General features: G+C 41.1%; 3 protein-coding genes across 12 annotated transcripts in view; 2 read left to right on the top strand and 1 right to left on the bottom strand.

Annotated features, from left to right (window-relative positions):
• The first annotated feature begins 1,970 nt into the window (after window positions 1-1,970).
• RAB9A (RAB9A, member RAS oncogene family) lies at window positions 1,971-12,274 on the top strand. Of its 6 annotated transcripts, XR_007707883.1 has the most exons (4): window positions 1,981-2,081; window positions 2,984-3,097; window positions 6,420-6,452; window positions 9,443-12,274. XR_007707883.1 is itself a non-coding variant. In XM_035542058.1 (3 exons), exon 3 carries the CDS (start codon window positions 9,469-9,471, stop codon window positions 10,072-10,074), a length of 606 nt encoding a protein of 201 aa, XP_035397951.1. In that variant the 5' UTR covers window positions 1,971-2,081; window positions 6,420-6,452; window positions 9,443-9,468; the 3' UTR covers window positions 10,075-12,274. The 6 variants fall into 6 exon arrangements, 4 of the variants coding, with proteins under 4 accessions (XP_035397951.1, XP_050564976.1, XP_035397952.1 ...); XR_007707884.1 differs by lacking the exon at window positions 2,984-3,097 and having other exon boundaries at window positions 1,971-2,081; window positions 6,420-7,769; XM_035542058.1 differs by lacking the exon at window positions 2,984-3,097 and having other exon boundaries at window positions 1,971-2,081.
• Window positions 12,275-14,215: 1,941 nt separating this feature from the next.
• TRAPPC2 (trafficking protein particle complex subunit 2) lies at window positions 14,216-19,514 on the bottom strand. Of its 2 annotated transcripts, none has more exons than XM_050709013.1 (5): window positions 19,397-19,514; window positions 19,138-19,247; window positions 17,277-17,419; window positions 16,276-16,363; window positions 14,216-15,644 (listed from the first exon to the last, which is right to left on the bottom strand). In XM_050709013.1, exons 2-5 carry the CDS (start codon window positions 19,228-19,230, stop codon window positions 15,546-15,548), a joined length of 423 nt encoding a protein of 140 aa, XP_050564970.1. In that variant the 5' UTR covers window positions 19,231-19,247; window positions 19,397-19,514; the 3' UTR covers window positions 14,216-15,545. The 2 variants fall into 2 exon arrangements, with proteins under 2 accessions (XP_050564970.1, XP_050564966.1); XM_050709009.1 differs by having other exon boundaries at window positions 19,406-19,507.
• OFD1 (OFD1 centriole and centriolar satellite protein) overlaps window positions 19,482-19,851 on the top strand; it is a 30,405-nt gene continuing 30,035 nt past the window's right edge. For 2 of the 4 annotated variants that reach the window (XM_035542062.2, XM_050709005.1), the window contains exon 1: window positions 19,482-19,670. In XM_035542062.2, coding sequence (XP_035397955.1) covers window positions 19,575-19,670 — 96 coding nt within the window. In that variant the 5' untranslated portion in view covers window positions 19,482-19,574. Of the gene's footprint in view, window positions 19,742-19,792; window positions 19,850-19,851 lie in introns of all 4 variants that reach the window. The other 2 variants (XM_035542061.2, XM_035542063.2) reach the window with 2 other exon arrangements.

Here is a 19,851-nt window from a genome sequence, read left to right as displayed (position 1 = left end):
CACTTGCCAGGATGGGACAAAGTCTCCTTGCCAGCTACGGATGGTAAAAAGCATTATTCATGAGCTGCGTTACATGAGAGCTTTGCTGACACAGAACTTTCTCTTGCGTGAAAAAACCCACTGTCCTCCACTAGCCGTGGCACTGTTCCTCTGCACGTCGATGGTACACGGCACAGGAACACCCATCCATCCGCTCCCAGTACTGCCAGCGTAGGAGGGGTGACACGACGTGGATGGAGACCCCAGGAAGCAGGTGCCCCTCCTGCAGCACCCAGCTGAGGCGGCAGGGCTGGGGGCCAGTGGCAACAAGCAGCCTGCAGGCAGGAGGCTGTGCTGAGGTAGTGCCATGGCCACCACCAGCCTGTGGCGAGAGCAAGGCCTGAGGCACCATTTCAGCCCCAAGGCACTGGCTGGGTCTGAAAGCAGAGCGGTTTTGGTGTGCATGGGCCAAACCATGTCTCAGCCAGGCATTTCCTTTGGCCTGCTGCTGAGGCCGACCTTGCATGCACTGCCCTGCCAGCAGCAGTGCTCATCTGGGCTTTCTGGCCATGCTGCAGCAAGTACATCTGGTAATAATACAAGAATAAGAGTAACGGGGACAACTGAGCGAAAAGGGGCATCCATTCCTGACCCTTGAGCACCTGTATGTGTGTTTTAAGTTTAATTGTAACAGTAGCTTCATTTACAGCATTGCAAAAAGGCAGGCATGATTACACCGTGCTCCTTTTCTACATTCTTGTGTGTTCCTATGCAAAAGAAGTAAAGGTACATCTCATCTCCTAAATTTAAGAATTTTGTTCCCAACTCGAATTTTAAAACTTCCTTAAATGTATCTAAATGTCAGAGAACCAGTGTTGTCTCAAGAAAAAAAAAAAGGTAACTGCATCCCCAAAAGGTAAAAATTAATTATTTCCTCAGCTTCCAAAAGCTGACTTTTTTTTTTTCTTTTTGAATCACAAAATTATGATCAGAACTTGTGTCATAGGATCATCACCATTTAAAGATGCTGTTTTGTACCCTCCCAGCGCTTTCTGTTCTACTTCAGTGTTGGATGAAAGCAGGTCCCAGGAAACTAGTACTTAAAAATTTTCGAAGTCCAGCTTTGTTAAGTAAGAATGGGTTCAGTGTCATCAGATTTGCCTCTAGCATGGGTGGCCTTGTAAGGATCCTGCTGCTGTCAGTAGGAGACATTTCCTTTTGATAAATCTGAGATCTTGTTTTCCATTCCTTAGGCCGTGTTGTACATCAGATCCAAACCCAGATGACTGTGCAAGTGGCAAATCCTGTCTGATTGCATCTCCCTTATGACCCACAGCATGTGATGGCTGTTTGAGCAAGCTGGTGTTTCAAACGCTCTTCCCTGAAGCCTATAATCACCTATCCCTCTTGATGATGTGGGAGCCTCTTCAAACGCACTTAAATACATTTCTGCTCTTTTCATTTTTAATTAGTTTGCCCTATCCTTGTAACACATTGTAAGAACACAGAAAATACCCTATCTCCGGTTTCATTAGATTTCTTTCCTGTAAGTGTGTTTTAGCGCCCAGAGGACTTCATTCTGAGTTGCTACATAGCAAAGTGTCTGACTACTGCTTGCAAAGAGTGTTCTTTGGGCATTGTTCAGCTCCCTCACTGCCAGATGTGTGGTTTTAAATACCCCGACCTGTAGAGCAAAGCTGCCTTGAGTCTGCTTATATGGGACCCTTAAGCATGGAGTAGTAAGAGTGCCGCTACAATTTACAAATAACTGAGCTGCGGCTAGTAAAAAGGGCGTTTTAAGGGTTAATTCAGAACAGCTGAGGAAAACAAATCGCAGCGGAACAACGACTGGGCTCCCAAACTCTCCTCCCTGCCCCCACCCCCCCACGGCAGCCATTTTCTCCCCCCCCATCCCCCCACGGGGACCACTGGGCACCGCCGCGGCTGGGGGCGGGGCCTCGGTGGGGCGGGGCGGGGCCTCGGCCGTGCTCACGTGACCGCACCGCCCCCTGAGCGCCGCCATGTTGTTTCTCCCTTCACGGCGGAGGAGGCGGGCGGCAGAGCCGGGGCTCGGAGAGGCGGCGGCCCCCAGCCGCGGGCAGGTAGCGCCGGGACGGGCCCGGGGGGTCCCCTTGGAGGGGCTCCCCTTCCCCGGGAGGAGCCCCGCGGCTGTGGGGTTGGGAGCCCCGGGGCGAGGGGATCCCCTCGGGGAGGGCGCCGTGTTCGCAGGCTGGCGGTGGGGAGCGCGGCTGAGGGGGCCCCGAGTAACGTGGGTTTAATTTTTTAGCAGCTCTGCTTTTTCCACGCGGTGGCCTTGCTCCGCTTTGCGGCAGCCCGGTGACTCGCCCGGCCGCCGCAGGTGGCGGTGCGAGCTGAGGCGCTGTGGTGGCTGGGGACCCGGGCGGGCCGGTACGGGTTGTGCCGGCTGTCACGGCTGGGCGGGCAGCCGGCGGTGTCGGTGTCGGTGTTCTGCCTTCAGTGCAGCCTCTGTAACGCTACCGAATAAATAGCAGTGGTGGCGTGGGACGGCCGGCTGCTAAAACCTGCACCGGTGATAATTTTACCACTATTACATATATGACATACATATCTGGAGAGCACTGGATTTTATTACCTTAGGTGGGGTAGGCAAGCAGGGCATTCCGTGGCTAAATGTTGTTCTGAAGTCAAAGCATCTCTCTGCAGATAGCTGGCATGCAGTCTGCCCCCCTTTTGTTTGTTCTACCCACAATGGCTTACTGCTTTGCTAAATAAGCATGTGGTTTTTGTTTGTCTTCAAAGTATTGTACAGCTCTGAAATTGCCCGTGTTTTCTTTGGTTTCTTGTTTTTCTTTTTTTAGTGTATGGTGTTTTTTGGGGGGAGACGGGACTTTTGTGTGTGTGTGTTTTAGCAGTTTATAAGGTGATAAGCTATAACTGCAGACCAGGGGAAAGAGTTACTCCTCAGGAATATCCAAAACCTTTTTCTGACACTTCTACTCTCACTTATGGGCTTTGGTCACAGGCTCATATAAGGAAGATCACATATTCTCAATGTAAGGCTGACCAGTGTGGGCTGCTGCTGCTAAGAATCCCTGAGGAAAAGGGAAACTAATGTAGGGGAGAAAGATGAGCGCAGGTGAGCAGAAATTGTTGCTTGGTAAATTACTGACAGAGTGAAAGCAGTAATGGAGTTGGGTTGCAAGGTGAATGTCAATTAATGTGATCTCTTGAATTCCTTACAGATGTTGGACCAAGTAGCACCTAAGGTTGTTTTGTAGTTGGCTGACAGACAGTGAATGTTTAAGCTGGGAGATGCTCAACTGTGAGCTGCTGAGAAATGTCAACTCAGATTAAATCAGAATAAAAAGCTTGCTCGTTCTGTTTGAAAGTGGCGAATGAGACGGAAAGCTAAGGCTGGGTCTATACAAGATGAAACTCCCAGGCTTATAAATGTAGGCATTTCTCCTGACAAGTTCTTCTTATTGAGTTTGTGGTCAGATCTAAGTTATAATAAAGTGATTCTGGCAGTGGACACTGGGATGACTTCATGATACAACGGTCATGCAGACTAAAGGATTCCTGTTCTTGGCAGCTGCTGCTGCTTTCATTGTCCTGAGTCATGCCAGGCAACTGCAGGAAGTAGAGTGCTGCACAGGAGTTAGAAGTAACCTTACAAATAAACCCTAAAATGTAACTTTTTGGTCGTACAAATGAATAGCAGCAGCTTAATGTCAATCCATTTTGCATTGTTTTCATACTACAAATTATTAGGGATAAACTTTAGTTTTATTCTGCTGTTAGGTAACCAGGCTGCTTACGAGTAGAGATGATTTTCAGATAACTTGTCATCAAATTAATCTATCCAACAGAAAACACAAACTATGATAATGGTGCAGTGTTGCAATTGTAGATGCAGGAAGGAAAACCTGCAAGGTGATTAGGATCTCAGTAGGTCAAGCCATGCGACTGAAGGGCTGCCAGGCTTCCCGAGAGCAGGGCCACTGGTGAGTGCCTGCCCGTGAAGGGCTGGTCCTGATCCATGGCACTTCTTCGGGCCCCCCCGGGAGAAGAAGGTTGACTTGGAGGCTGCCTCGTGGCCGAGCCTGCAATGCATTCACAGCACAGAACTTTAAAGCAGAGTGTTCCGAGGTCGAACAGGCTTGTGGCCTCTTACACGCTGAGAGCAGTTCTTGTGCTGCTTAACTGGCCAAAGTGTGAAGCAGTACCTTTTAAATATGTGGGAGAGGATTAGTTAAGTGGGGGAAAAAAGGAGGTAAACTTGCTTCTGTCCTCTCTTTTCAGCTTTCTGGTAACTTGCAGACCTACTGTAGGTGGTAAGTGTAGCTATACTGCAGCAACTGAGGGCTGAGAGCTGTAAAGACTCCACAAACACCAAGTGTAAGGTAGTTTTTAACACTTAGTTGTGGATTTTGCCCCTGCCCTTGCAGCTCTGCTAGTCCTTGTGATTTTTTTTGCCCAGAGATTTTCCATAGAAGTAATTTATGTCATTATCTGATGAGCCACTGCAACTTAAAAACATAGGAGACAGATTTTTTTCTATGTTAATATGAGAAATAATGTCAAATACGTAGCTGGCTTTAAGAAAAAATGACCAAGGGAGTAAACTTGCATTGTTACCACAAGGCAAGTATTTTTGTGTGACTGGATACTTGAAATGTTGGTTTGCATTTTTAAACTAGTGATGGCTAATACCTGTGGTTTGGTAAAAAATGGCTTAGCAAAGAAAACTATGAATAGGCTTCAAAACTGATATGGGTATGCTGTAGATGTGTAAGTTTGAGAGCTGATAGGAGGTTTTGAAATGTCGGTGTTTCTGTTATGTCAGTTACGGAAGTGCTAAAGTACTGACTGTGCTTGTCAGTGCCTTTGAGAAGGTGTTGTCTTTTTTTTTCCTTAGGTGTTAACCTTTAACAAAGTTAACTTTGTTAACATTTTCCTCACAGAAGGCTTGGCTGAAAGTGTATTAAGCTGTAAATAAATGTGATTAGGTAGAACAAACTTGAGTCTGCCTTATGCTGTGTTTTTTATTCTTTCTTTCTCCAAGTCAAATGGGTAATTTCTAAGAACTTTAGTTTTAAGCAAGTATTGGAAAACTGCAGGCTTGTAGTTTAAACAAAATTATTTAAAGAATGACCTCAAGGACAGTGCAGCGCATATCTTCAAGGAGAACTTTAGGTTCAGTTTTCATTGTTTGTAGCAGATGGTTCGTGAGTGACCGCTGGCTGAAAATCATGATGGAAATAATCGCGTTGCCAAGTCAGAGTGAAGGTACAAGAGGAGAAATGCTAGACTGAAAATTCAAGTGTCACTTGCATCTGGTTCTTCAAGAATGCAGGGAGAAGTCAGTGGGCCAGTGGTGATGGATCCGGTTTCTGCTGGTTTCTATTTAAACAAGAAAAAAAAGAAAAGAGGAGGTGCAGAAAACTTAACTTGCAGTGTTTTTGTTTGCTTTTAATGGTGTGTTGCTGTGCATGTTCCCACTATGGTAGAAGTCCAATTGATGCTGTTCATTTAATATTTTAAGTGAGGTTGTAGCCTGCTGAAATCAGATCCGATGCAGTTACTGTGTTGTCTGTAGAGTAGTACTGGTAGCCAAAACTTGACGTCAGCACCTGACTTCTTTTGGCCTTTGGCAGTATGTGGTATAAGCACACACCCCCCTTTATTATAAAAATAATTTAATAGATTAAAAGACAAATTCCTAGGCTGGTTGCATGTTGCTGTTCTTTTTTTTTGAGTGTTGCCTCAACATCCAATTGCTGAAAGAGGTAGCTGCACTCAAAATAAAAAGGCAGTTATGAAGCTGTCATCATGGAGTTAAGAAAACCAAGATAGAGAAACACCATTGCCTTGTCCAATAAGCTCTGAAGGGCTGGAAATCAAAGATTTTTGTAATGCAAACTGATTTTATTTTTTGAAGTTGCATGTTTTCAGTCTTGCCAGCAAATGTTTGGACTGCTAATGAAAATGTTTCAGACTTGTAATTCAGTTCACTGTTTAAAAGGAGGATTCTGGGAGGGGACTAATTAAATTATATTTTGTGTTATGGTACATGATCATGTTAGAAATGGCATTTAGTAGAAACTCTTCCCTGCTTCTAACAGGAATACTGAAGTCAGTGATCCAAGAGCTTATGACCTTATAAGCTGGAAGAAGAGATTCAGAAGCATTTACCAAAACGCACTGCAGTGGGGCTGCTTTTTATTTATTTGTTTTGGATTTCTGGTTTGGGACTGAAAATTGGAATGAGGGAAAAAGCTCTTGCAGACTTCTCTGTGCACTAGGTTGAGACTGTTTTTACGTTAGATGAATTGTGCAGCACAGTGGGAAATAACTGGAACAAATCTGTCTGTAATTCTGCGGTGTCTTTCAGTTCGTGATGTTGGTTAAAACTATCAGATGCACATTGGAAAGTAAGTTTTTTCTTTTGTTTTCAGGTGCTGAATGATGATTTAAACTGAACAATTAAGGTAATAAACCCTCAGGAATATGATATCAGATAATGACATACTTCGCCAAAAAAGATTGTCAAAAATGTATTACACAGATAAGTTTAAAATATGTAATAGGAGAAATAACATCAATTCTCCAAGCCTCTGAAAGATTCTGTTGTAGTTTTTTGTTCTTGTTTTTTAGTGTTAAGACTTTGTTACTTGGAGGGGAACAATTCCAAAAATGAAGTTATTTTAGAAATCTTAAATTCTTTTGGAAGATGTTTAAGTGGAAAAAACGCAGCAGCCTGCTGTACTGGAAACTGCCATCCAGGTTCTGCAGATACTCTAAACTGCATATTTAATCAGTTGGGCCACAGATGAGTCCCTTACAGTAAACAAAACCTGTAAATGTATAAAGTTTCTGCTGCTTCCAAACAAAAATGCTTCTTACTGCCTTTAAACATATTTCTTTGGAGCCTCAAACACAGCTTGTAAGCTCACACTGAAATGACTGAAAAAATATCCGTTAAATATTACTTTTCAGACTAAAAACTTGACAAAAATGTTAACTGCTGTTATGGTAGCTTTTCTTTTTGGACGCTGAATGTTCTGAAAAGTGACAGCTTTTGAAGGCAGAATCCCGTTGAGATACTTGCTTATCCGTCCTGGTTTCTGTAGCCTTGGTATAGAAGTACCAGGGTTTTGCTGTAGCTGAAGAGACGCTTTTATGGATTGTGGCTGATGTCGAATTGAGTGCCCAGCTGAAGTATCTTTATGGTCATCAGTCTCCTAGGCCTCACTGCAGTAGTTCAGGTAGTTCAAGTTGTGCAAATTAACTTATCAGGTTATGGTTGCACAAAAGCATCAGAATACTGATAAACAAAAAGAAAGGAAACTGTTAAAACTAAATAATTTCATGATACTAACTGCAGTCTAACCACAGTTCTTTAAACTATAGAGGTAAAGAAACAAGTGCTTAATACCAGTCAGAACGATGTAAGTTGGTTGGTCGTTCATGTTTTGTCTTTTACGATATGTTTGATTTTATAGGACAGAAAAAAAATTGTAAGGTGTTCCCTTCAGTGAAGTGGAAAAACAGGGAAACATTCAGTACCCTTTGTTCTCATGAATGCACTATTTATTAAGAAATTGTTACTAAATAATAGAGTAGTTCAAATAACTTGTTAACTAATAGTAGGAATTAGGGAGACTAATGAAGACCTGGACCATTTTAAAGATTTCACCATGAACCTGGAAATCACATGCTAGTAGTCCAGTGACTCCAAGAAGGCTGTTCACGTGTATTAAATGGGATGTGGTCGTATCCTGAGCCATAGCAATTACCTGTGAAAGGTAACTGCATGATCCATTCGTGGTTATTAACCAATTTTAAAACTGTTGTGATACAAACCTGTATAAGGGATTTATAAATACTCATTTTAATTCTGCAATATGAATTAAATCTCTTCCTCTGAACAGATTTATAATGAGAGCAGACATTCCTCCTTGTATTTTGAAGGTTCCTTGCATTGAGGCTTCAGCTGCTCTCAAACTGTAAAGCATTTCTTTTGTTTTACTGTAGGTTGTGTCCAACAAATACACATTCAAAGATGGGAAGTTAGGGATGAAAAAATTCCTGCAATTTCTAGTGTCTATTGTAGGCCTTGATTCTAAGGCAGCGCACAGTCATATGACTCCTATGCCAGCTTGTATCAGGTATTAATTCCATAACCATGCTCTGCGGGTGATGTATATGCCAGCAACACTAATTACAACTAGCAAGACCACATTCCTTCCTTCAGAGGAGGAGACAGACCGGGCTGCCTATGACCTGTTTCCATTTTAAATAGACACTGTTTTCCCAAAAGCCTGTTTTGGCTGAATTACTTTTAAGTTCTTTTAATATCTGGGTGGTACAGGAGCAGTGGTTCTCCTTGAGTAGGAACTTACGTTTGGGCTCGTTAAAATGAACCTTGACCCCCCAGTGATTAAAATACTTTCTAATAGTATTAGATGGCACTAGTGCAATAAGAGCAAACCTTGGGACAAAACATTGATGAGGGAACTGCTTCAAATAAACAAATAAAACGCTTTAATGCTGAAGTCTCTCAGTTTAAAAAAAAAAAAAAAGCAACAACAAAGCAAACAAAAAAGCTGAATTGGTACCACAAATTTGACCATCCCTGTGCAGGCAGCTGGACTCTTTCCTAGCACCTTTAAGGTTTCAACAGTTTTACCGTGGCAAACCTACACATACTGAGTGATCTGGCATTGTAGACTCATCCCGAGTATTTGGCATCTTGAGTACCGTTTGAAGTAGCAGCAGTGAATGTGCTTTTGTAGCAGTTGTAATATAAGTATTCGTTTTACCACAGTTGTTTTGCAAGGAGTAAACTGTAAAATACTGAATATTTGTGTACTAATACTGTGACAAAAGCAAGTCGTGTGACTTTAAAATCCAATTACAGCACTCGTATTTGTTCTGTAGATCACAGTATTCCCTGCAAATTGATTTTAGTAATTCCAGTAAATAAGCAATAATTCTAATAAAAATTGGTGTCCCGCTTTAGGGATAAAGCTTCCTCTTCACTTCTGCATAATAAAGCATAACTTTGCTAATGAACTGTGGGACTGAAGTGAGTATTAACGGCACATGTGCTATGAAGTCGTCTTGCTCCATTCTTTCATGGCTCTTTCAGTGAACGTAAATGAATCCTTGCACTGATCTGCTGTAATACCCCTTCTGCACAAATGTTGGAGGCTTTCTGGGGAGAAGTGTTTTAAGTGACATACTGGTAAATCATGCAGTGCCATGCAGACTGCAGTCTGTGCAAGTGACGACTCTTAAACACACATTCTTGAGTAGATGTTCTTACTATGAGTACCTACACTTTGTCTGCTTAGCATAGTTATCCTGTTTTTTACATGAAGCTTATTTTGGAAGACTTTTAACACTTTCTAATTACTTGTGTATAAAAATTTGTGCTCACAACTCCCCTTTTTAACCATTTTCTTAATCTTTACAGGCCTAGGAAGATCTCTTCCTGTAACAATGGCAGCAAAATCATCACTCCTTAAAGTAATACTGCTAGGAGATGGCGGAGTTGGGAAGAGTTCCCTTATGAACAGATATGTCACCAACAAGTTTGATGCACAGCTGTTTCATACAATTGGTGTGGAGTTCTTAAATAAAGATTTGGAAGTGGATGGACACTTTGTTACAATGCAGATATGGGACACGGCAGGTCAGGAACGTTTTAGGAGCTTGCGGACTCCTTTCTATAGAGGTTCTGACTGTTGCCTGCTTACCTTCAGCGTGGATGACTCTCAAAGCTTCCAAAACCTAAGCAACTGGAAGAAAGAATTCATTTATTATGCAGATGTCAAGGAGCCTGAAAGTTTTCCATTTGTGATACTGGGTAACAAAGTTGATATCAATGAAAGGCAAGTGTCTACCGAAGAAGCCCAAGACTGGTGCCGGAATAATGGTAATCATCCCTATTTTGAAACCAGTGCAAAAGATGCCACTAATGTTGCAGCAGCCTTTGAAGAAGCTGTTAGAAGAGTTCTAGCCTCTGAAGACAGATCAGATCAGTTTATTCAAACAGATACCGTAAACCTTCATCGGAAACCAAAACCCAGTTCATCTTGTTGTTGACTTTTTTTTTTTGCCAAGTTACTTTTGACTAGCTGGCTCTGTAAGAGGGTGGGAAAGGTGTAGTAGATAAAGTAGCACGTGGGTTCCACTCTAATACTGAAGTTGTAATATTCTGCTGCTTTCTTGAGGGAGCAAAGGGGAGCAAAAGAAATCCCCAGTCGTGAGTGACCCATTATTGAGATAGTGATACTTCCTATTTGGGAAGGTGTCAAGTACAAATGTTAATATAAGAATGTAATTTGCCAACTTTAATCAAATGATAAATACTCTGATTATAATTAAAACTTGAAGTTCTAGAAGCACTACTTTAGAGAAACTGTTCTGGAATTGACACAAACTTTTATATGTATATATATTTTTATGAAATCGGCATTCCATTTTTGTTTCAGTAGAAGTCAGTTTCTTAACAATGCTAGATATTAAACATTAGTCTCACTACATTCCTTTTGATGTCAGTGGTACTTCATCTCTAATGTGTTTACTGTAAGTTAACGTAAATTACCTTCAGGTCTTCTGTAATTGCCTAATGTGTCACTATAGGTCCGTAAGTAGAAGATAATTTTCTTACTTATTTCATGTCCATTTTCCTTTCACTTACAATTCTAAAGCCATACTAATTTTTCCAGCTGTTTAATGCAAAATACTGATTTTTTTTTGAAGTTAATATATGTCTTTGCCTTAAGTCCCATTCTGGCATGTTTCTGATCAGTCAGGTGGAAAAAAAATCTGGATAACTGAAGTATAACCATTTTTAGTTATGGAAAAAAAAATGTTATTCGGTCAGCTTTAATAGCACTTGAAGGGATCCATGTTAAGGCAGATTTCCAACAAGACTTTTAGTATGCAGCCTTAAAGTTCTGAACTCCTTGTTCTGTTGACCTGAGCTATGAATGTGTTTATTTGTGATCTCTGTACTGTGAAACTATGGATTGGCAATACATAGAGAACTCAGGAAGCTCGTAACTTACAGCAGATAGTGACAGCTTTCAGCTCTAGTACAAGTAGATACCTGTAGCTAATACTTGAGCTCAATTCGATCTGTATTTAATTTGCCATTGTAGGGTATAGATTTAAACATTTAACGGTCTTTAATGTTACTGTACTCATTAATTGACAATGAATAGAAGCCAGTTTCATATTTAATGGTTAGTCTTTCTGCAGTAATGCAGGTGAAACCACGTGTTTGAGGCTCTCCATTGCTGTTAAATGGTACAATACTTGTATGAGAAGTTGTTGAAAGCTGGCTCTCAGAATACTCAATATCCTTATAACAGCAAACTCGATAGTGCACTGTTGCTTCAATGTGTAGTCTGACTGCTAACAGGCATGCTTGTATACACATTGTAGAGCTCAAAAGGAATTCAAATGCCTAGAGAACAGGCCATGTTATTCATTAAAATACACAGACTCTGCTTTCTGTACTGCAACTCTTTTGTTGTAATAGAAAAGCTTTTCTGGATAGTACAGTAATGGCAGGAGTCTTCTCTTAACCTATCTGTTCACTCTGTACCAGATGTTATTTGGAAGTAAAGCTTGCAGAATTAACTTCATGTTGCTCTTACACACTTAGAATTTGGACTATTTTGTATACTTGCTTGAACCTGTTCAGGACCGTTTTGCTCCATGAATCTGCTGCTCCCGCTTAAAAGTGACATCTTTTTATACTAATTGTACGTTTAACATCTACTTCATTCTGACAGTCCTGTATATACAGCAACAGAATTTTGTTAAGCTTCAGTCACTGAACTGCTAAATATAGGCTGGGCTGCTACTTCTGTAGTGTTTAGATTTCTAGTCAGCAAATGAAAGATCGGTGAAGAAGGAAAGAATCTTAGCTAGATTCTTCCTAACCTTAAGCGGAGAGAGCAAAAAGCTTTAAAAACTAAGACTGCATGCATTAGGGGCCACTAAACTGGTGACATGAAATTTGTTGTGAAGTACTTAAAGCTTCCTTGAACCTTCCTTTTAGTGGAGGTGAGGTTGAAACAAAATAGTAGATTGTTACCATTGGAGTACTACAGATATTTACATAAGATCCCTAAAAGTAAACAAAGGATGAGAACTGTTGTAGTAGTTTTTCTGGTGCCTCATAGCCCACCCGTGTTTTCTCCTCTGTACTGTTTCCATGTGACATCACGGTTACCCAGCCTCTGTCCGAGAAGCAGGTTTAATAAAGCTAAATGTAACTTAATTCAAAAAAGTGCATTGCTTGTGCCATGTGAACTGCTGTCCCACAACTGTACACTAATCACAAAAGTAGTAAAGGTAAAGGAGGTTTACATGCTATAGTAAATAAGACTGTGCAACTTATGTTGAGGTCAGGTTTTGTTGTGAGAGGCAGACTGACACATAGTTGAAAGAAATAATAGTCCTGTGATGAGCAGATGCAGATAAGGTGCCAAAATAATACCTTCGTAATACTTTGCAACAAATGCATTTCTGTACTTTGTGAAGGCTTAATATTTATTATTCAATATGAAGATAAGGTAGGCACTTGTGGTGTATGTTTGAATTCACTGATTCATGTCAGGTACTAATGTACCTTAAGTATTAGGGGGTCCTGTTAGCTGTATTTTGAGTTCTGTAGTGTGAGATATATGTAAAAAAATCCAGGCCTCACAAATGAGGAAGAATCATAGAATCATAGAATATCCCGAGTTGGAAGGGATCCATAAGGATCATCAAGTCCAACTCCAAGAAAAAAGTTCAACAAACAGCCTTAGAAGAATATGGTCCAAAAAAAAAAGGGTGGGAGCCAGAGTGAGAACACTGTTATGGCAAAGGGGTGGGATTGATGAAAGCTATGTATAAGGGAACAGACAGCAAAATAGGAAGAGGATGGGGCACAAGAGACTGCTTCTCTGCTTAAATTGAGCAGTGCACAATAGCAAGGACACACCTTAGAGCTCATGTTCCAGCGGAGTACATAGATGCTTAGCGCAAGACTGCTGCCAGGACTAGGCTGCTTGTGTTAGCTTTTCTGTTCCTTAAACTGATTTTGCTTTACATTGAATCTGTTAACAATGGTAGGTTCCATAAACAGTAACAGAAAATTGCAGAAAGCTAAGTCTAGGAGCTCTATTTCCTGCCTCGTTTTATGGAGGTTTTCATGTTCTTAGCCTGTGCTATTGTTCATATTTCCTTGTGCTTAATTTTTTGACCATGTAGGATAGTGCCAGTCCCTTTGACTTGCAGAATGTTTTTGATTCCTTTATTGCATAATACAGGTTATTTGCTGCTTTCTCATCCTACAACTGACTTCACTTGAAGTTGTATTCCCAAGCTGCTGAGACTGGGTTTGAACATAACACAAAGGAGATCTCTCCTGCCTTGTACACTGACCTTCATATTGTTGGACATAATCATTGCCTCATCCATGCTAAAACTGCATCTTTCAGACCTAGAGCAGATTTGTGACCATACCTGAACACAAGCTAACTCTGCTATCTGGAAGTGGCAGCTAGAAATCTCTCAGCTTATTGCAGAAGTTGCAACACAAAGGTACTCAGTGCACAGGAAATTACAGCTACCTAACAAAGGTTCTTTGAACTTCTGTCCAGAGACAATGCTCCTCTCCACAAACCCTATAACGATTAATGGGAAGAATTAGTTCCCTTTCCTGTGGCCCATACCAGTTTTCATCAAGTCCAAAGGGACCGATGAGACTGCCTTTCTCATTTATAGTTTTATATAGATTTATAGATTCCTTTTTACTGTGTGCTGGCACAAGACAGTACAATGATCAAAACCCACCCTTTTTAAAAGGAGTGGAAACTTCTAGTACTAATCCTTTGCCCTAAGTTTTCTTTCTTGTCATGTGCGTGATTATTTAACGTACGTATTTCCTCAGTGGACCTGAACTGCTTGCATTTTCCCCAACCATCGTGCTACTGTGGAGGAGACAGGAAACAGCCTAACAGCAACCTACTGTGCAGATAAAAATGCTTTGTGTGTTTCTGTTGATTTCATGTGTACCTAAAGAGAATCAGTTTGATTCTCAAAATGCTGTATGATGCAGTTTTTAGAAAATACTACTGCAGACAAGTATTCCCATCTTCACTTACCACCCTACCAGTAAAGGTAAGCCTTATCGCGATCATCTACTTTTCTCTGAAATCAGTTCCAGTACAGTCAACAGGCATCCATACTGCATTATTCCACACTTTATTTAAGGTAAGTATCAGAAATTACATATAGCATAGTGTTGCTTTTCTTATGGAATATTTTACAATGACACTTTAGCAGTAAACATAGATTACAAAGAAATAATGGCTGAGTGTACATTTAAAGTACCTATACACGTGGTCCCCTTAATTATACAAACTATATAAAATGTACTTTTTAGAACGGCATGCCACTTCCTTTGGAAATCCCATTTTAAACATTAAAAAAAGTCCAAGAAGATAGTTCATATAGATTTGCTGCATAAAGAAACAGACTATGTAAAAGATGGTGAAATCAACCAAGATAGTAGGTACATATATGCTAGATGACCCATTAAAAAACGACTATTTTGTAACTAGGGTAAGTTTCGCAGAAGACCACCTAACCACATTTTACAATGTGATCGTAGCCAGACAGGCCAAACAATGCCTTTCTGAAACCCTCATCAAACAGTCTCATGGTTCGAAGATCCTAGTCTAAATATATTTTCAAAAAGAATATTTCAGCACTTGCAAAGATAATGGAAATAACATGGGTTGGAATGCGTAAGTTTAGTTGTGTTGTTCCCCCCCACGTATGAATTAGATTTAAAGTCAGGCCAGAGAGAGCTGTTTTGATCTACTTTAATAACTTCATTGATGCAACACTGCAGCTAGACACATATTGCATGAAACATCTGATAAATTTGCAATTTTAAGCTTTAAAACGTGCAAGTTTTTACTTTAAAATTGCTGAAATACCAAAGACAAAGCTTTGCTGATGGATCCTTTTTATTTAGCACTTCATAATAAATATATTACACATTGCAATATTAACATAGACCTTATTTAATACCGTGAACAGTAAGGTTAGTCTGGTTAGTCTGCAGTGAGTTCTCTAGCAAAGGACTCTCTAAGTAGAAAGGTTTATAGCAAAACTCAACCACTTTGGCCAAACAATCCAAAAATCCCTTTTGCTCATATTAAATTAAATGACTAGAGATATCTAAAGTTTAGATCTGATTTCCTCCCACCCTGTGAAAGAGGCTTATCTTTTGCACATGCATTGACACCTATGTCTCTCTTTGTACCTATTCAGCTCAGACATCTTAAAACTTAGTTTTCCTAAGACAGAATGAAAACTTCTAAAGGTACATTTTTAACCAGAGCAGCTGGCTGTTTTATCTGTATCAGCAAAAAAAGCTTCTTCAGCATCCAATTTGTCAGTCTTCAGAAAGGTGAGTATCAAACATGCTGGGAACTAACCAGAAGAACTACAGCTCAAATCAGGAAAGTACGAAAAAGCACTCACTCAGGAAAGCTATTTTTTCAGCTTAAAAGGTGTTTCTTCCCAAGGAACTGCACTTTCCTTTCAAAAGCGCTGGATCGAATAGGTGAATTGAGTTCATAAAATGGATTCATTGCAAACTGAGGAAAGAAGAAAAACTCATAAGCACAATGTCCAGAACTGGAAAATGTTATTTGGAATGAAAACTACTAATAGCTTTTGCTTAAGTAGTGCCATTTAAAAGCAAAGATCTCCTAAGTAGTCATATATTTTCAAGGCCATCTCATAGTAAGAGCTCCTAAGAACAAATCCATCATGATGCTGATGGAAATTTGTTTCAGGAATTGGCATCATTTGAGTAGCTGTAGGAGGCTGAGACGGCCATCAAGGCTCGCAACTGCCCCATCTAGTGGAAACAGCACCAGGCTGTGGCAACATGGGTGACTTGTGAAGAGAGAAGCACCTTGACCAGACTTCTGTGACAGCCCTTTGCTGTCATTATCACATTACTGACAAAACACTGCCCCAAATGGCTGGATTAAAATAAAAAAGAAATTTGGAAGGAGCACGACCTATAACAGTTTAGAAACATCTTTTCTGTTTAATAGAAAATGCAGCCTTCATGTCACACGTTACCACTGTGGACAGCATGGGTGCTTCTCCCCTTACAGAGGTCCACCATGAGAAAACAATTATATAGGGATGCCTGAGCATGAACAGCAGGACATATTTAAAAGTATTGCCATGCGATTGTAAGAAGTGGGTTCTTACCTTTATATACAACTCATATACATCATTAAAGAAGTTCTTAATTCCATCTTCTTGTCTTACATCATGAAGCATTATAAATCTCATATGTAAAACAATTAAGGACAAGTAACTTTTACAAATAAAAGAGACAACATATAGCATATTCTGAAATAAGCACTTACATCTAATTCTGCATATATCTAAAATACTTAGCTGTACATGGAATCATTAAGGTTGGAAGAGACCTCCAAGATCATCTGGTCCAACCATCCCCCTACCACCAATGTCACCCACTAAACCATGTCCCTAAGCACCACGTCCAACCTTTCCTTAAACACCACTAGGGACGGTGACTCCACCACAAAATAGAGGAGACTCTATAGGAGCAAGCATTTAAAGAATTAAATGAAGCACTGAAATTTAGAAAGCATTATGTTTCCATTTATATTTTTAAATTTCCCTATCACCTCTCTATTCAAGATCATTATTTTTAAAACTAGACAATTCTGAATATCAATGATATTCTCAGTACCTTTCCCATACATCCCTGAAATTAAATGAGTGCTACTTGCTATGTGTAACAAATGTTTCACAATACGCGCTCTTAAGGACTATCTACACCTACGATCAAGCCTTGACACTGTATTTTGAAGATGTGTTTTTTCAAGTAAGTTTATCCCTGCTTCTCCTCTTTAACACTAAGGAATGTACGCAGAGAATCATGTATGCTTGCTCAGACTGCGTCATATTATTCCTCTCACGCCTTTTTCCTCTACTCTCTGTGAAATCCACATTTCTTTAGGCTATTTCAGGTTCTCCAAAAGGAAAAATCCATCTTTCCAGTTAGTTCCAATGTTAAATAACTACTGTGCCTCCCAACTTACTTCATCCTAAAGATGGGAACTCTAACAATAATAGTGGTGAATAGCCAGAGAAATCTGCTACAACATCATTTCAACTATTTATCACTTTCTGACAAGAGGTTCAATAAATACAAAGAAAGAGAAGAGTAAAGGATATGTCCAGCCGTGACAAAAGCAGAAACAAACCATTCGTTAAATTTGTCCACAGTCTTCAGGTACATGTTGTTAGAAAGCCACATGTTCTCATCTACTAGGTCAAGAGCAGCATGGGCAATGAACTGGTTGAGATGGCGATGATCATCCTAGTACATTTCCAGAAGACAGAGAATTAGTAAGTAATTCAATAAAGGGAGTTAAATATAAAAATTTGCTCAAGCTTGTAAACTAGTGCTCAAGATACATAAAGTTCTATATATTCTTCTTTTCTGCCACATGTTAATTAATCCTGTAATTAAATGAAACCAGTACATACTGTCATGATACTTGGTTTCAAGGAAGAGAAAGGGCATAATACAGAGGTCGTCACAGAAATAGTCTGAAGACAGAGTCTGGTGGACAGAGTGGGAAAGCAGAGATATACAGATAACGTTATCACTAAAGATTCTTTTTGATTCTTTTTTTTTCTCTCCAGGATACTTGCCTAGAAACACTGGATTTTGCTTTATTGTTTGGGGGTGTTTCTTTATCCTAAGAGCCTAGTGGGGAAAAACATGCTGCAACTGGTATTAAATATATGCTTGCAGATATAAATTGCAACTCTTCCTATAATAAACGGCCTTCACAGAGTAACCACAGTATTTGACCCTAACACTACAAGAGCTGTGATGGGAAAGAGTCATTTACGTTGTGTACTACCCAGAACCCTGAAGGACATCTGCTAAGAAGAAACATAGGACTAAATAATTCTGTAAGCTCTTACATAAGTAGCCTTGCACTGTTTCTTATAATACTGGGACGCTGTTAAAACCAACCTCACACCTCTCAGTAAGCTGCTTCCCCCCAGCCCAAGTCAAGCTCGGCTTAGTGCATTAACAGCCTCACCACTTCCACACTGACACTGAGACTAAGTAGTGAAGTTTAAGGGGCAAAAGCTTGTGCTGACTTACGTGTACATGCCCTTAATTCACCCTTAAACGGCGTGTCTCAGAAATGGGAGCAATAGCTGCCAAAACACATCAATGTTGCCGTGTTTTTCTTCAGTGCACATCAAGTTTAGATTCTCTCTTAGAAGAAAGTTTAGTACTACAACCTTAGACAAGTATTTCCACTTTCTGACATCCTCGCGCTTGCTAAATCTAGTCTGAATAGTCTTATTTATGATCTTTTGTGATATGCTAATACAAATTACAAATGACACCAGTGACAGTGTATACCTCCATTTCTTGGTATGCGTGCACAAATGCATGCACTTTTGTTCTGAAGTCTGCCTTTTTCTTTGATATAGTATCAGAAAGAATAGATTTGTTTTTTTCCCTGCTGGAAACATTATATATTGAGTAGTCTTACATTTCTCATATTCTCAAGCATATTTATCACCACAAGTTTTAAAACTTCCCCACCTAAAGCAGGCATGAGTACTGAAGGTGATTTTAAAAATATGGATTTATTCCACAAAAAATAAAGAACTGATAGAGCTTTCACACTAGTTCCTTCTTTCTCCTTATCATTGTAAACATATACCTTAAAACAGTAAACAGATACCTTAAAATAGCGACACTAAAGAGCAGTGTATAATGACCTGGTGTTACAAAAGCAGCACACGCTACGAGCAATGACTGAACCATGACTGGCATATATATCCCCCACAACACAGCATCAAATATTTAAGGAAACAGCGTTTTATGCAGAACTACTACAGTCTGGCAAAGATTTTTTAGGAGATTTAAGTGCTGCAGAGTTCTGCTCCCTATCACAACGTTTCTGTACCAGAAGCAAGCCCTGGACGCCAGCACCACCTTCGGCAGCGGGTCGCTCAAATTATTAAAGGGTGGGAGAACAACGCGATGGGGGAAACACGCACCTTGGACTCTGCTTTCCCGGGAGGCAGGAACTCCATCTCGAAGACGGGGTTGTCGTGGTGGCCGACTATCACGAAGTAGAAGCTGCCGGACATTCTCCACAGCGGGGCACCTCGGGGGGGGAAGGCAGGGACCTGACGCAGGCCCCACAGCGGGGGCCGCGCCCAACGCCCCTGTGGGCCGCAGCCACCTCACGAAGACGACCCCGACCTCGACCTCGACCTCGACCCCAACCCACCCCGGGTCCCCTCACCTCCTTACCGGCCTTACCGGCCCCAACGGCTCCCAACGGCTCCCAACAGCCGCCCGGAAGGGCTCGGCTCGCATCCGGCGCCGCCGTGACGCCATGCCGGGGAGGCGGAGTGCCTGCCGCCAGTAACGGCCCTTTTTGGGGGGTTGTTGAGTTCTTTATTTTTGGGGGGTTTCTTTTCGTTTCGAGATGGCTGCGGCCGGCAGGGAGGCGCTGTCGCAGGATGAGCTCCGCAAAAGGCTGTACCAGGCTTTTAAGAAGCGAGGGGTGCTGGACACGCTCAAGGTGCGCCTGATCCCGCTGCAACCAGCGAGATCCGCGCGGTGCAAACGGCCTCGCCTTTCGCCCCACACACGGTGCTGGTGCTATGGCATAATTCGTAACAGTTTGTGTTTTCTTTTTGCCAGAAACGCGTGCTTCCTGAACACAAGTGCCTTTCGGTAGTCTCAGGCTCTGTCAGGAAGGT

This window comes from Cygnus atratus, chromosome 1, assembly GCF_013377495.2.
Source record: "Cygnus atratus isolate AKBS03 ecotype Queensland, Australia chromosome 1, CAtr_DNAZoo_HiC_assembly, whole genome shotgun sequence".
NCBI classification, from domain to species: Eukaryota; Metazoa; Chordata; class Aves; order Anseriformes; family Anatidae; genus Cygnus; species Cygnus atratus.
The sequence above is the reverse complement of the archived record's forward strand: the minus strand, read 5'-3'. Positions and strand labels throughout refer to the sequence as shown.